Here is a 16,607-nt window from a genome sequence, read left to right on the forward strand (position 1 = left end):
TTTCTATCTATAAATATACCTTATTTTAACTCATTTCTCACACAACTCTCAATCCTCACACAACATCTCTCCAATCAAACATCTCTCTTTCACTCACTTTTCCAAAATGTTTCCCGGAGAAGATATAAATTGGGCTATGGAACGCGCAATGTTTGCTTTCGGGAACCAGATTCTCACAGGTATTCGTGCAATACTTGAGCAAGAGCAGGTCCCGAGGCCCATCCGCCACCAGACATCTGTCCGTCGAGAGCATGGCCTAGCTCATCAACGTGTGTTCGAGGACTACTTGGCCGAAGAGCCTGGTGGGGACCGACGATTTTTTGCCGACGGTTTAGGATGCGGTGAGAACTGTTTCTCCGCATTGTTCACGCGATGGAGGCCTGCAACGAGTACTTCCAGCAACGGCAAGTTGCGGCCAACAGAATCGGTCTATCCCCGCTTACGAAGTGCACGGTTGCGCTACGCCAGTTGGCCTATGGCACCACGGAAGACATGTTCGACGAGTATCTTCACATCGATGATACAACTGGCCGGGAGTGTGGAAAAATTCTGTGAGGGCGTGATTGACGCCTTCGGCGCCACATATTTGCGCAAGCCGAATGTCGAAGATTGTCAGTTCCTGATGAGGATGCACGATAGGGTGCACAGCTTTCCTGGAATGTTATGGAGCATTGATTGTATGCACTGGGAGTGGAAGAATTGTCCGACAGCGTGGAGAGGCCAATTCACCAGTGGGTATAAGGGTACTCACCCGACGATGATCCTTGAAGCCATCGTTGACCACCGTATTTGGATCTGGCATGCTCAAGTTGGCGTGTGGGGGTCAACAACGACATCAACGTGCTGAACACGTCGAGTCTCTTCACCGAGCAATTCAATGGCAATGGTCTGGTTATCTATTTCACTGCCAACAGACGACAACATCATATGGGGTACTACTTAGCCGATGACATATACCCGAGATGACCAGTTTTCTTGAAGATGATCTCCTGCCCAACGTTGCGAAGAGAGCCCTTTTTGCACAGCGGCAAGAGTCTGCACGGAAGGACGTGGAGCGAGGATTCGGTGTGCTTCAAGCACGTTGGGCAATAGTGAAAGGCCCGACTCGTTCCTGGTACATGCATCATATCGCCAATGTCATGTACGCGTGCATCATCTTGCACAACATGATTATTCACGATGAAGGTGCAAGAGCTGGCGATTGGTCCGACGATGAAGCTGAATCAAGCGCAGGTCATGCAACCCCGACGGTCATTCGAGATTTCCCCTATGGTGTCAATGAGAGATTACAAGCTCGGGAGAACATGCGCAACCAACAAGCTCATCTTCAACTCATGAACGACATGGTTGAAGAAGTTTGGACACGTAGTGGTCGTTGAAATTGTATCTCTTTTTAAGTATTTTTGTTGTAATTTTTTTTAATGTATATTTTTTGTTAGTTCTTTAATTTAGAGTCTAATTTACTATTTATAATGTGTAAATATAAAAAAATAATATTAAAATTGAAATGAAAAATGAATAATTAATAGGGCGGACATTAAGAGAAACCATTGCAGAAAGAAAGAGTGTGCTGATGTTGCAACCAATAGGGCACCCCGTGGGGCATTCGCTGTGGATGCTCTTAGTAATAGATTTTGACAACACAAGCGGGGTATTGGACCGACTTTGCAAAACTACATCAGTTACACGTCTAAATCATCAATAATTCAATTTTTTGCAAAACTAACTTTAGAATTTTCGGCACTAGTGCACCATTGTCAATTTGCTGAAAATAGAAATATTTTAACTTGTTAATGGAGAATTTATTAGTAAGTACCACGTGATAAAATAAAAAACGAAATCCAGAATCAAGCAATAAAAATTGGAAGGTTGTTACTCAATTATGCTGATATCCAATTCTCTTTGCTTCCATTTCCCACGTAATAAAAAATACTAGTAATAAAAATTCCCGCGGCACAATCTCAACCCCACTAAACACGCCAACACACACGGCACACCAACTTTGTTTTAGAAAAACGGCATTACTTTTTTTTAATACTGCTACAAACTACTCTCTCAACATTCCAATAAAAATACTAATTTTCTGTTTTTCATTTTATTCTCTCTCACAAAATAGTCTCTTCCTATTCTTTCGAAGTCTTTTTTTCTTATAAAGTAAGTTTCATTATTTCCTAATAATATTTCAATCATTTTTTCTTTCTATATATCTGCTATTTTACTGTATTAAAATTTATATAGTTTTCAAAATTCTTATTTTATGAAATGGGGAGAGTATTATTATATTAAAAGAAATTGATGATGCAGACGATATAAAGGATTGCCCAAGATCAAATCGTATCGATTTTCGACGCCAAGATTCAGAGTGAGGTGGCCGTATGGCATCAAGATTACACAAGATCACTTTGAGCTGGCTGTAAATATATAATAGGAGTAGTACTATATGGAATTTATAAGAATAAAATAAATGTACTGCATAAAACTTATCCTTCAGTTTTAAATCAAATCGCACCGATTTTATTTATATCATTTTATTATCAACATAGGTCAGGTGGGGGCAGGTGGGGGCGGTCGCCCCTACCCGACCGTCCTGAGAGCCTAAATTTTTCATTGAATCAAGTCGAAAATAGCATATCCGCTCACTCCGTAGAGTGTAGAAATATTTTTATTTTCAATAAATGTCATATAAAATGCGGTAGTTCAATGGTTTGTTTGTTGGATTTTTAACTAAGATGTCTAGGGTTCAATCCTCAACAAAAATATATTTTTTTCATTTTTTATTTTATCCATTCATATTTCTTCTTATTATCAAAATAATACCTTTAAATACTTTATCTAATCTAAACTTTTACTAAGTTACAGTGATTTAAAATGTACATATATTTACAATAATTTTATATTTTAAAATGAATAATACATATTTGCAAGCTAAAGCATGTTTATATTTATATATTTTTTTATTTTAAAATGAATAATACATATTTGCAAGCTGTAGCATGTTTATATTTTATTAATGAAGCTAGTGCTACTTAAATATTAATATAATATTTATTTATTTTATTATTAAAAATAATATTAAATTAAATTTTTAATATTTAAATATAAGTTCCGCCCCCGCCATTTTTGGGTCCTGGATCCGCCACTGACATAGGTTGAAAAAAATCTTTTCACTTTCTTTTATTTATGGGACTAAAATTGCATAAATATCGCCACCACCGGTAACGCATGATTATCATCTATGGATTAACAAAAGGCATGTTACATTTTTAAGGAAATATGAAGCGCATTCAATTGGTGAAAGGGGCAGGCAGGCAGACACTATAGGGCTTGGAAAATTCAAAATTGCTTTTATGGGTACATGTTGAAGGGAATTTTGATCGCTCTCGAATTAAATTGGATAAGTTTACTTATAATAGCAAATCCAATCCAATCCAATCCAATCCAATCCAATCCAATCCAATCCAATCATCGATAAACAAATTAAAATTAAACATTTTCATATTTATTTCAATAAATAGAAAAAAAAGTTAAACTGTAATTGGGGGTAGGTATTGGGAGGCCCGCCTGAGCGAGTTTGCAAAAGAGGCAGCCTATTACCCGGCGACCGGTCGGTTCTCACCGACCGCTTTGTTTTCCACTGCTCATTATTTATACCACACTCACTCATACGTGTCTTCTCCACTTTCGATGTGGGACTTAAACACTAATATTATTCCTTCAAATACTTTTCGTAGAGCCAGCTCGATATGTTGAGGGCGTCGCCGCTGCTACTGGTGGAGAACACGCCGCCGCCGCTCTGCCACTCGTTTGTTAGCTTGATCCACTCCTTCCTCCACTCTCTCATCTCGAAACCCTCCCCTCTCTCCAGACTCTGTATCATGAACTTGAAGTAGATCGTAGTAGCCGTGCAGGTGCAACATCCCACTCCAGTACTTGTTCCCGTAGTCGCGGTGCAGGTTAGCTTCGTCGTCTGTGTTGTCGAACCACATTGTGATCTGAGTCCTTGCGTTCCACTCGATTCGCAAGTTAAACATAGTGATGAATGATGTTGGGACGAGGATTCTTACCTGTTTCCTCTGTTGGTCGTCTTGGGCGAGATTCTTCGCGCTCTCCAGCCACGGGTCATCCACGAGTCCCAGGAATTTCCGGCTGAGGCGCCTCACGCTGCCGCAGATCACCTCCCTGATAGGCACCTCTACGAAGAGGTGGTTTGCGTATTTGGCCAATGCTTGTCTCGTTAGGTCCACAACGTCGCACGGCCTGAAAACACTAGGAGGGTTAGGAAAGTGGAGCTACCTGTAAGTGCTGCTTTCCGAGAGCTGGTCGATGAACATTTGCAGCGCACGGATTACTTCTGAAGTCGGATACCATAGATGAGGGTGAGTATAGTCGTACCTATTTTGTTCATCGACAGCTCGGCTGAGACTTAGGCGACGCGCTACGTGTAATGGCAGTAGGGAAGAAGTAAAGAGTGAATTCTGGAAATGATACAACTACATCTCTGTTCTTGTCCTGTTACATAAATGAAATGAAAAACCACATACAATTGTTTCAATATCATCACTGTAACAAACTCAATATTTATGATTCTGAATTGTTCATACTTACCATTAAGCCATCTGTGCAGTTATATAATGTTTGATGTAAGATTTTCCAGGCATCTTGAATCGATGGAACCAGCTTCCCATACCGTCGTTGGACATACGTGGCAATCCATGTCTGGAGGCGAGAAAAAGAAGCTGCGGTTACATTTCAATGCAAAGAGCTAATGATCAGCGGCAAACAGATTTAAGTACCGTCACGTCAACTCTGTCCCATCGAAACGCCATTTCAGACATGAGATCATAAACAGCGGGATTCTGCTCTATGCCTTCCATTGACATCCCAACACCAACCTAAAAGGTATGAACAAGGAAGAAGCATGCAATGAAAGTGAGACTGGAAATAGGTAAAAAGAAAGAGAGGAAATCCGAGAACAAAAGAAAACACTAATTTGAGTCAGTGGAGTTGCCATGGTTGAATTTTCACTAAGACGGGCATCTATAGGTCCAGATCCCACTGAGTCGACAAAACCATACATTTCGATGTTACCAGCAAAGTTGTGCAGCATACACCTGAACACATCAACTTGCAAAGATATAGCCTCACATAACAAACGGAACATACACAAAATCATGAGGAAAGAACGTACCAGATGTAAGGTACGCCATAGAACTGTTCTGAAGTAGCCCAGACTGGTTTAACTTCCGCGAATAGATCAAGAACAACCAACTTTCCAAGAGGAACAGAATGCAAGAGTGCCTGTAAATGATAATGTTAATTGAAGGGAAAAAAAAGTAGAAAATATTATGGCAAAACCGCGAAGCCAAAGCTGCTGCATTCTATGCTTTTGGTTCAAGTCCTCACTGTACATGTTAAGGATTCCCACGTTTGTTCATATTACTTAATAGGGTATGTGCATGTTTTTCTGGGAAGTTAAATCAAAAGAAAAAATCTAATTTGTGAAGAATTAGATTCTACCTTCATCTGTGGAGGCTTCCAAAATGGATCGTCAGTAAAAAGCCAACCCTACATAACACAAGTAAAACTTCTAGAGTCACGATGTATTCACTGTGGGCTCAAGGCATCGGAGTTACTTCCCATCATTATTGCTGCATTATAAAAAAGTGATAATGGGGCTTTTGTATCTCACCTGCATCAGCCAAACAGCATCATCATCGCCACTTTCCATGCCCTTATAAATGGCAGCAGCTAATGAAGAGATGTATTCCGGGTCAGCTACTGGAGGCGTGTTCTCATCAAAGGTATCGCTGCAATAGATATTATTGAAATTCAAGTAACCATAAAACTAGAATAGGCAGGTTTATAGGAAAACACATCAAACAACAATACAGAATATAATGGAACTTATGTGGAGAGATATAGACTTCTGCTAATTTTATAACAATGAGACACAAAAGATTTAAGGGAAGTACAAAGTGAAAGCGGAAGAAATAGCCTTGGCAAGTGCATGCAAACTTAAGCCCAATTTGGAGCTTACCAGTTATATATGTGACTGGTCTTTCCATATTCTGAAACAGATAAATATCCAAATAATCAGTAAGCCAATTAGATGCTAGCTTTAGTTCATTTCAGACATAAATGCCCAACACAAGCTCAGATTTCTGTGAATGTAAGTAACTAGCTTGAATACCTGCCAACTGTTGTGTGATAAAAGCCCTCCCTATTTCGACAAACAAAGGATCTGTTGCATCCAGGAGATAGGTGCAGCACCATTTGGGGTCACTCCTAACAGTAAACCTGAAGAAGGTCAAGAAAAGGAACAACTGAGTTACATATAATTCATTATTTTTGTTCAGTGTCAAGCTTCAAGAGTCATGTTGCAGAAAAATGCATTGCATGATTATTTTCTGATCTTTTCACTTCCAGGAGAAAGAAACATGAATGACTATAGTCTATCTATTTCGAAACTAATAATGATGGTTTTGTTCAATATAATATGCTTTTGTTCAAATATATTACAGCGGCATGCATTGAGATAAAAAAAAATACTCCGTATATAAATAAAACATCCTAACAAAGTACACACCAGTTCCCTAGACGAGTTATTTCTGCAGATGGATATACTCTTGTAAGAGCTGCTGGAACATTACCGGAGAAGGCTGGGAGAACTGCAATGCAACTCATATTTTCAGTTCAAAAAAGAAAAATTGTATGAAAATTTATAACATGAATATTAATATTCCAAATTTTTTGGCAAGCATAAAAGGGGGCTGTGGTTCAGATCCTTATTGCGTAATTTCACAAGTACTCGACCATAGGTGACATATGTAGTTTGCTTGTCTACCGTATTAACATATTATTTGGGGATGGAGAGAGTATGAAATTGCATTTTGCATTCAACATGGAATGTCAACAGTAAGCATGGCTCACTCAATTACTGAAGCACCTGGATTCATTTCGAACTCGTACATTCTGTCAAGAATTCTCTTCTGCATCTCCAGTTGCTGATCCAACCAAGTTTGAGGCAACGGACCACCCCACCTGCAATTAAAGGCCAGTGAGACTAAAGTAAGATAAGTTGGCAAAAATGTCCAGAACATAAGCTCTTCTTTTAGTCAGACTGCCCATGTCGATTTACAAGTTAGTTTAGGGCTGTAAGCTTACCCGTGGAGATTTCCAATACGTGACCACGCTAGAAAAGCTGGACCTCCGAAGAAATCATCCAAATCTTGAGCACTGATGAATCCGCGAATTTCTGATGTTTGTAAATGCTGGTAGAAGATAAAGACTACGACACACTTATGGTGGCGGACACTTCCCACTTCTCGTACGCCCAATTCACGGCCTGGTGGAACGGAATTGTTGCTATGGCAGCACAACTTGACCTTCCGACACCCCCTAAACCTCGACCGTCTCCAGAGGATGATTCGCCGGCGGAGTAGTTTTTTTTTTGTGTGTTTTTTTATTTTGTGTCTTTTTTATTTTGTGTGTTTATTTAGTTTGTGTGTTTTTTAATAAAGTGTGGTTTTTAATAATGTGTGTTTGTTTAAATTGAATTGGGTAGAAAAAAAATTCTAAATGAAATTGAATGAATAGTAATTAAGGGACGGTATAGAGACGTTTAAGAGACGGAGCGTTCCAGGTTCCGTCCCTTAGTTAAGGGATGGAGGAAAAAGGACAGTGGGGCCCTCAAATAGTGCTCAAATAGTAGTTAAGAGACGGTTTAAGGGACGGTATAGACACAGCGTAGTGGATGACCTTACTAATTTAGCATTAATTGCAGTAAGGGGACAAAAAGGGAAATCACAAGTCCATTACTCCGTAAATTTTCTAAATCCAAAAACCCATAACATGAAGAAAGAAAGATAGTGAGTGAATTGAATAAGCTATAAAGCAAGATAAAGAGAAGATGGAGAGTAGTAGGGTGCCTTAGAGATGATGCGGAACTGAAAACTGGAAGAATGGGAGGGAATGAGGCGGTTGAGGGCAGTGTGAGCGGCGGCGACTTGGACAGACGGCGGCGCTCTCTCGCGGTCTTGAATCTCCAGCAACCGTGAAATATACCCCGCCCCGAGAGTGGAGGACTCGGCCAATGGCACGCCGTTGATAGAAACAAACAGGAAAATCAAGAGACCTATCATCATCATCGCGTTCAAATATGAAAAGGTAGTCATTGACTATGTGAGCTGCAAGGGGTTTGCGTATATATATAAAAAGGGTGAAATTAGGCATCTTTTAGTATGTGTAATGTGTGTATGAGTAGAGATGGAACGGGATGAAGACAAAGTTGCCGGCCGGAGAGTGTGTGTGTGTGTGTTTCATTATCGATATTCAACAACCTATATTTGTCTGTTTCTTTTATGAAGGGAAATAGTTTATTTTTCTTTTTTAAAAATTGTTGACTTAGTTCTGTCTTGTGTATGTGTTTTGTTGTTTTATTCAGTCACCTCTTAATTGTCCTAGAATCTTATATAGAAAAAATTATGGCATAGTTTATTAGTGTTGGAAAACTAATAACTTCATTGACATAGAAAAGATAAAAACAGCAGCAGCCACTTTCCATTCTAATACAATCAAATCCTCAAGAAAAATACTATACAAAATTAAAAATTTTCCCTTCTTGATTGATTAGTTGTAGCCTAGAACCGAAATTTTGGCTTGAGCTCCACCTTGAATGTAGACGAAAGAGCACTCCGAATTAGGCTGTAGTGTTTGAATCCATTGTGGAAGCTCATAAGTATTCTTAGCCTGTGTTGGATTGAGCCCCCACAGTGATCCTGTCAGCCCCTCAAGCTGCAGCTTCAGCCCCCCTATAGGCTTCTCTGAGATGTTCTTCACTACCACTTTGTGACGGTAATACTTCTCCGACCCAACCATCCACGAGTTCGTTATGGAGTGAAGAAACTCAACTGGGACAGCTGGAGCTGATGATCCATGGTGTAATTATGTTAGGATCATAATAAACTAATATGGAATCTTGTTATAGTAGTTCATGTTTGTTGATGTTACTTTACCTGCTTTGGGTTGGGGAACTGGTGCATAGTGTTGAGATGGAGGGCCTTGTGGTTTGTGGTAAGGACTGGAAGAGAGAATGTGCAGTCTTGTGAAAACTCCAACAAGAGGGGCAGTTCCAGACAATGTAGGCTCAGTCTGGTCGTAAACAGATCTGTCATCTGTGAACTCATCATTGGCATTGGGGCCTCCCACAAGGGCTCCATGGATGACATTGGGGTTGGCCTCGTTGCGCTTGTACCAAGTCTCGAACCCCTCAACACATCCAACAGAAGCGTGTAGGATAGAGACGGGAGCGATGGAGGCGCCCCTGTGGTGGACATGGATTGGATAGCTCTGGCCATAGCCCACCAAGTAGCTCAAGGACTTGGGGTTCTTACCAAGAATGTAGTCAGCCTGCATTTGCAATGTTAGGGTTAAGACAAGACAACAACCAATGTTGGTAAACAGGGAAGTGGGAAAAACAGTACTTGTGATTTGGCAAAGTTGAGGATTTGTTGAGGCTGGATTAGGCCATCTGGGCATTGCACGGACTTCTTGGCTGTGGTGAGGTAGTCAGAGTAGACGGTGAGGAGGAAAGAAGCCGAGGCAGAGTACTGCAAGTTGTTCCACTCACGTACATAGATAAGGCCACCTAATTACCAACAATAACCAGTCAGTCAAAAAATGCAGAAATTCTTGGAAATGGATTACATATATAGAAGAATGTGGGCTAACCATGAGTCAACTTTACGTTGTATCCATCGTTCTTTTGCATGCACGCGCAGGTGAAGTAGTCGGCCTTCGCCTGATACTGCTGCAACGTGGAGGCGTAACTTCCAGCACGGCCTTCCAGAAGCATCTGCAGGTGGATATCATAATAGTTGAATTAGTACATTGATTGTTTTTGTGTATGTGTTTGATGATCGTGGTTTACCTTTGTGAGAAGGATTTGAACTCCGGCATACTTGTTGTCCCACGAGAATTCTTTGACGGCCCAGCCGGTTCCTCCAAAGGCGGCGCAGTTGTCAACAACATATTTCAAGTAATATTCATCGTTTGTAGCTCTGTGTAGCCATGTTGCACCCCATAACAGTTCATCCTAAGAGATAGAATGTGATTAACTAATATTTTTAGAAAATAAATGAAATACTATGTAAAAGAAATGGGAAAAAAAACTTACATAGTAACCAGATGATGTATAGAATTGCTTGGAGTTTCCAATTGAATCACTAAACAAGCCTCTGAATCTGTCTGCAAATGAGAAAATCTAGAGAGAGAAAAAAGAAACTCACTTGTCAAATACTTGTATAGTTGAGTATATTTAAGTGTAGAAATTGAATAAGTACTATACTAACTAACCTGTTTTGCATGTACTAAAAGAAGATTAGAATATGCAGAATCATAAGGCTTGAAAGCTAGAGAGGCGGCAGCCAAGGCGGCCGCGGTTTCTCCAGCTAGGTCGGACCCGGGATGCTCGGCATCCAGCTTGTACGCAGTCCGGGACGTCGTCATGTCCTCCGCCCGTTGCCAGCAATAGTGATCCGACACTCCATCTCCAACCTAATTAAATCACATTAGTTTCACCATGGTCACATTAGCATTTTTTATTTATTTTGTTGAATGATATATATACCTGCCCCCATAGCACATTTTGTTGAGGGTGGCATTTGATGAAATAATCAGTTCCCCATTTTATTGCCTCCAAAACATGTCCCATTTGATTTAATTTAATGAAATCTTCCTTAAAATCAATAGCTGCCCATGACAACATTGTCACACTATACGCCATTGGTAAACCAAATTTTACGTGGTCTCCTGCATCATAGTATCCTCCCACCAAATTCACCTAAAATAAAAATATAAGTTAACATCATCATAGAATATATAAACCTATGAAATTAATTAATGTAGGTGATATTTGGTATGGGACTTAATTATTACCCCTTGCGAATAACCGTCGCCAAGGCCGGAATTACCGCGCCATTTTACACGTTGGGTTGGAGGTAATTTACCGGATCTTTGCGCCTCCAAGAAGAGCAAGGTTTTATCGAGGGCAGCGCTATAGTCGAAGGACTCGACTGCAGCGGCAACGAGGCCGAGTAAGAGGACTAAAATGGCGTGTGTGGTTGCTGCCATTTCTTGGTTTTGGGTTTAGAAGATGTGATCATATTTTTGTATGTCACGTCTATTTATATAATTATAGAGGAGGGTAGGTAGAGTGACAATGTATAAAGGTTTTGTGAGGAATATGAATGAGTGGGAGGAGAGCATAGGATGGTAGCCTCCACGTTCTTGTAAATTGATGCAATTAAAGATTGAGCTTCCCACGTTGGGTTTGACGAATTTAAATGATATTAATTCAATGAATTTTTTTGTTGAATGGTTTTGAGGGGACATGAAAATAATCTTTGTTTTGGACCAGATAGAATCATGTGTGTTAGTATTTTATACTACAAGTTAGGAATCTATGGGGATATATAACGTTGGTGATTTGGTGTTTGATTGTATTTATGGTTTTATTCAGTAATTGTCAACCTTTTTTGCTATGGTCCTATATATATCTTGGAAGTGTATCAAACTCTATTTGAATTTTGAAATAATATTAAATTTTGATTTATCGTGTTACTAGCGAAAATAAATCACTCCGGCTCATATTTATTAGCAGCTTTCTTGTATGCATCAATAAACAATAATGATCATTATTGTGATTATTAATTAACGTCTCCATTTTCTGCCGTACATGAAACTCAATTGTGATTTAAAATGTATCAAAGAGTCACTAGTCAATAAGAACATTTCGTATACCCATAAAATTGTTCCGAAAAAGAGAACCCCTTTTAAAATGGACTATGTGAGTTTTATGTGCAACTATAGGCTATAGCAATCAATGCAAAAATATCTGTCTAAAAAAAACACCAATCGGTGCAAAATGAAAAAGGAAAAAAAGGAAAACAAAAACATTTTATTACATCTTTTACTTAAGTTGTACTATTAATTTTTAGAATTAATAAAAAGAAAAATAATGCAAAATCACTAATTAAATCATATTATAGCACTTTGGTAGAGATATTATGCCTCAAAATCATGAATCATGATCCTTGAATAGAATAGTATACTAGTACTAATATGTAAATTATGTAATGGATAAAACTACTTGTAATATTTTTAAATCATGGGCCCATAATTTACATTCCTCCCCACATAAAATTTCTTACCAACTTGAGTGAAGTTAGAAAGGGAAGCCATAGAAAGGAGTGAATGACTGGAAAAAAGCATATCTCCCATTTTGTATATACTATGAAGTATATTATATTAGTTCCAACTATCATCAACATAAAATTGCCCCCAAATAAATACCAATAATTCTACCATCTAAACATGTTAAAAATAAGTGTTTGAAATTATCTTTTCTGCATGTTGTTCTTCTTTACCAATAGTTTACATGGGAACTTATGTGGAAACTAAGGACTTAGTATTGTTAGCATATTTTACTTAAACAAGGAACAAAAGTACTACTCCTTATAAGCTTTAAGAATGTACGTGTATACATTGAAAGCAAATGCAGTGATGAAGCTTAGAAGTGTCTCTAGAAGTTTGATCAGACTTCAAAAGTTGGGACCGGGGAATCGAAGCCATGGTAGCTCTGATAAGACAGACGAACTAAAAGATTCCTATATGGATCCTTTTCTCTTCTGTCCTTCAAATATTCGATGCATTTCTCTGCCTTTACCTCTAAATACACTTCTCTTGCTCTGTCTTTGTTTGTTAATACATCCTTCTTTCCTGCATCAACACACCAAAGCAAGAATGTTACTTGATAGTGGACTTTTCTAGCTTGATTCAGACACTATATATACTGCTACCTTCTGTGGAGATTGGCTCCCCGAACAAGAAATAAAATCGGCCAGGTAATTTCGGTAGAGCAACGGGACAGTACATAAATTGCTTCCCAATCTCTCCTTCTGCATTACTCCTGTATCACCATTTTTACTCTAAAAAATGAATAAAGACAGATAATCGTAAACTTTTACTTCAAATCACAGGAAGACCATTGCTTGCATAAAAGCTAATATTGACTATTGACTTACCTCAACCTGGCAGTCTCATTAGTTAATTCTTCTATTAGGGCCTTGAGAGGTGGAATCTTCATCTGATCACCACAGTCTAATAACAACTGGTTTCAAAGAAAAAAAACAATCATGGAACAAAAATTGAAAATGCATAAGGCCAATAAAAGCTGTTGGAATCTAGGCAGACTTACTTGAAGAATATCATCCTCCCCAACAGTACCAAAAGGTACAATTTTCTCCCCAAATCTAGCCGCCATGCGGACAAACTCTGGTTCGTCTGGCCAAATCAATTTGTGTTCCTCACCCCGAGGATGATGATTGAAAGATTATATACGCCTAAAATGTCGTATATTATCTGTCCAGCAAGTCATAAACTGGATGTACCTTACGATGGAGTGCCTCCCTCACTCCTCCCGGGTACAGCAGAACATGAGACTTCAATGAAAACAGTCTGTATAGATTATTTGCAGAAACTGGAACTCCACCAGTCATCCTGACCACATCAAACATTGGATAGTCTTGTATTTTTCCATCCTTCATTTTTTCAAAGAATACTGGGTGAGCAATCGTGCGGAGTTTGCTGTTCTCTTTAATCCAGAACCTGGACAGAATCGGGACGAGGTCCAGTCCAAGCATCATATGGTTGCTGACTAATAACACGGGTCCTTCTGAAGGAATTCCTGCTAGCCCTCAAACTACTTTTCCACCTACAGTTGATAGCATCACTGGATCCACAACCACATCCATCCATCTGAGGTTTGTTTTTTATTCATACTATGTTAGTTTTTGTTGCATCGTGTGACATTGACTATACTTTTTACCTAAATGGTTCACAAGCTGACTCCAGTTCAGAAGGGCTTGGTGGCAAGAAATCTGCCACATAATCAGCGGATGCTCCACAACGGTAAAGACTGGCACACTTTATTGCTGCTACTAAATCAAACTTGTGATCCTGTTTATAACATGTTTATAACATGAAAAGTAACACAGTCTACGTTTCCACCATTGGAAAACCATAAAAAACGGACTTTGTTTCCTTACCCCAAATAGAGGATCATCGTTGCCAATAAATGAATGAGTCTGACTATTTTGCAGCATGCTGCTAAGCCTTTCATCTTCTGTTATGCTTGTCAGGAGCATATCCTTCCCACTGCACATGTTTGATCATAACTAAGATTCATCAATTGTGTGTGAAATTAGTTATTTGAAACATGTAGAATCGAGGCAGCAGAGAATCGAACATAACCTTGTAAATATCATTGTCAGAGCTTTGACAGCATTAAGATGTGAATTCAAATATGTTTGCATCTCCTGAATCATCTTCAGCTTCCACATAACAGTTTCTACTTTTGAATACCAACGGTTAAAGCAAGTAAGAAACTTGATAGAATTATAAGCAGATTCAGATGATCGGCGTTGGTTAGTAATAAGTAGGACAACCTGGTATTGAGCTCATCCAGTTGAGCAATCCAGCATTTAGTTGATTATGCAGGATCATATTCGACAAAGGCAAAACACTTTGCACCAAGCATTTGCTTAATTTTGTAGCTGTCCTTATGCAAAATAAGACAATAATAAATATTACTTATCTGTCTAAAGATTCATGGTTGTCTTGATGATATCTAACACACAACTCCCTGCCTGGATTTGTCAGGATTAGAACAAAATCGATATCGGGATTGTGTGCAGCAACAAGAAGTGCAAGAGATGCTCCAAGGGACTCTCCAGCTAGATATATTGGCCTTTTTGTTGATTGATCTTGCTCTTCCCTAACTGTATTTTGAACTAGCACAACTAGGTCTACAACACAAGATATAAATGAAAATGCAGAAAAAAGGTATAGGAGAATGAGAGAGAGGGGTGGGGACCAGCCAGTGGCGTTCGGTCTGATATAGGAACGTGCAAGCACCACATATCGAAAATCCTTTATACATGCAAAACATAGGAAATATGACACATGTATGAGGTAAAGGCTTGATTACATGAGTATGTAGTCGTATAGATGTTCATCAAGTGGAATACATGTTGTACAAAGTGGAAGAGCTTACTGTCCAAGTTTTTCATGGTGCAATGTTAGACCAAGTCTGTTGCCATCGATCCCTGTGAAACTACATCATCATCAAGCTACATATACAACATATACAAGAGAGACAGAGAGACAGACCTGGTAAGAAGAGCAGTAGAGGGGAGTTTGTCGACCTGCGACCACACTCCAAAGGCGACACCATCATGGTGGGCCACCATCTTCATCAAATTTCATCCACCCCGTTGAGCTCAAACTACAAATAATCTTGAAGGTGCTTGCATTAGAGTGCAAAGCAAATGAGGGGTTGCAGTAAGTTGCCTAAAAACTCTTGATATTCCCAACAGCCATCATGAGTGGCCGGAAACTGGCGGCCTGGAGACCATTTACTACAGCAGCTGCTGCCATTGGGTAAGAAATGGACATGATCATGTGTATAGATGGTTAAACATCCTAGCACTCGAAATATTTATTAGCTAGATTGATGATAGTTGCACGAAATTAGCATTTCAACTAAAACTTGGAACACATGATGTTTGCTCGCCGAAATGAAATGAAAAGAAATAAAACTTGATAGAATTGAAGCGTGTGGGTCCCACGGGAATGGTACTAGTACAGGTTGTTCGCTATGAACGATTTGCATCCACAAATAGGTTACCATTAATGCTGTGAGTTGTTTACCAAATAAGCCCTCTGTTGGAAGGAAGATCCTATGGCAATAAGAGACTGATTTCCTGCAATCACAATTAGTAGAAAGATAAGTAATAGATTATTTACTTTGTATAGGATATTAGGTTTAGGGTAATTAGACTTACCTTAATTGTATTCTTGATGGCCTATAAAGAGACATGTAAATCTGTATTCTGAAAAACAAGAATGAGAGGAACGATTTCCCCTAAAACTTGTTTTATCATGGTATCAGAGCAGGCTTTGAACTAGGGCTCAGAATTTCTTTCATCATTGCCCATACCAATCTCGGCCAAATCAACCAAAACCAGTGAGCAAACAAATTCAAACCAATACCTAAAATGTCAGACGAAGAGAAACCAACGATAGAATCATCAAGTAGTAAGATACGAGCAAGTAAGAATGTAACTGTTGCACTCAAACTCAACGGAGGGAACTACCCACTGTGGTCGCGGCTGATGAAAGTTGCGATAGGGAGTAGGGGAGGTTACTCCCATATAACCGGAAAACCGGCTCCACTGTTGCCGGGAAGCAAGGAGTATGATGACTGGGAGGAGACGGATCTAATCGTCTTCTCATGGATTGTGGACAATATCGAAACCGATATCATTGTGGATTTCGCTCATCATCAGTGAGGCTGATCTCTACCTCGTATATGACCTAGAGGACAAGGCAAACACAATTAGACAGGGGAATATGGATCTGGAGACGTATTATCGGAAAATCCACAGAATGTGGATCAATATCGATCGGTGTCAGAAACAACCGGTTGACTGCTGCGAGAAGGGGGTAAATCAATTCAGAGTATACACAAACACCAAGAGGATGCTCCG

The 16,607-nt window shown here is 39.4% G+C and overlaps 3 protein-coding genes and 2 pseudogenes across 3 annotated transcripts; 2 read left to right on the forward strand and 3 right to left on the reverse strand.

Annotated features, from left to right (window-relative positions):
- The first annotated feature begins 148 nt into the window (after positions 1-148).
- LOC121796568 lies at positions 149-943 on the forward strand. Its single transcript, XM_042195391.1, has 2 exons — positions 149-677; positions 915-943. The coding sequence occupies exons 1-2, from the start codon at positions 149-151 to the stop codon at positions 941-943; spliced, it is 558 nt and encodes a 185-aa protein (XP_042051325.1).
- Positions 944-962: 19 nt separating this feature from the next.
- LOC121796569 lies at positions 963-1,379 on the forward strand. Its single transcript, XM_042195392.1, has one exon. It carries the CDS (start codon positions 963-965, stop codon positions 1,377-1,379), a length of 417 nt encoding a protein of 138 aa, XP_042051326.1.
- A 2,163-nt stretch (positions 1,380-3,542) lies between these two features.
- Positions 3,543-8,174, reverse strand: LOC121796570 (annotated as a pseudogene).
- Positions 8,175-8,500: 326 nt separating this feature from the next.
- Positions 8,501-11,130, reverse strand: LOC121796571 (endoglucanase 5-like). Its single transcript, XM_042195393.1, has 9 exons — positions 10,936-11,130; positions 10,628-10,840; positions 10,354-10,554; positions 10,175-10,261; positions 9,929-10,093; positions 9,730-9,853; positions 9,483-9,646; positions 9,015-9,408; positions 8,501-8,924 (listed from the first exon to the last, which is right to left on the reverse strand). The coding sequence occupies exons 1-9, from the start codon at positions 11,128-11,130 to the stop codon at positions 8,629-8,631; spliced, it is 1,839 nt and encodes a 612-aa protein (XP_042051327.1). The 3' UTR covers positions 8,501-8,628.
- Positions 11,131-12,486: 1,356 nt separating this feature from the next.
- LOC121794966 lies at positions 12,487-15,637 on the reverse strand (annotated as a pseudogene).
- Between the last annotated feature and the right edge of the window lie 970 nt (positions 15,638-16,607).

This window comes from Salvia splendens, chromosome 3 (assembly GCF_004379255.2).
Source record: "Salvia splendens isolate huo1 chromosome 3, SspV2, whole genome shotgun sequence".
Lineage (NCBI taxonomy): Eukaryota > Viridiplantae > Streptophyta > Magnoliopsida > Lamiales > Lamiaceae > Salvia > Salvia splendens.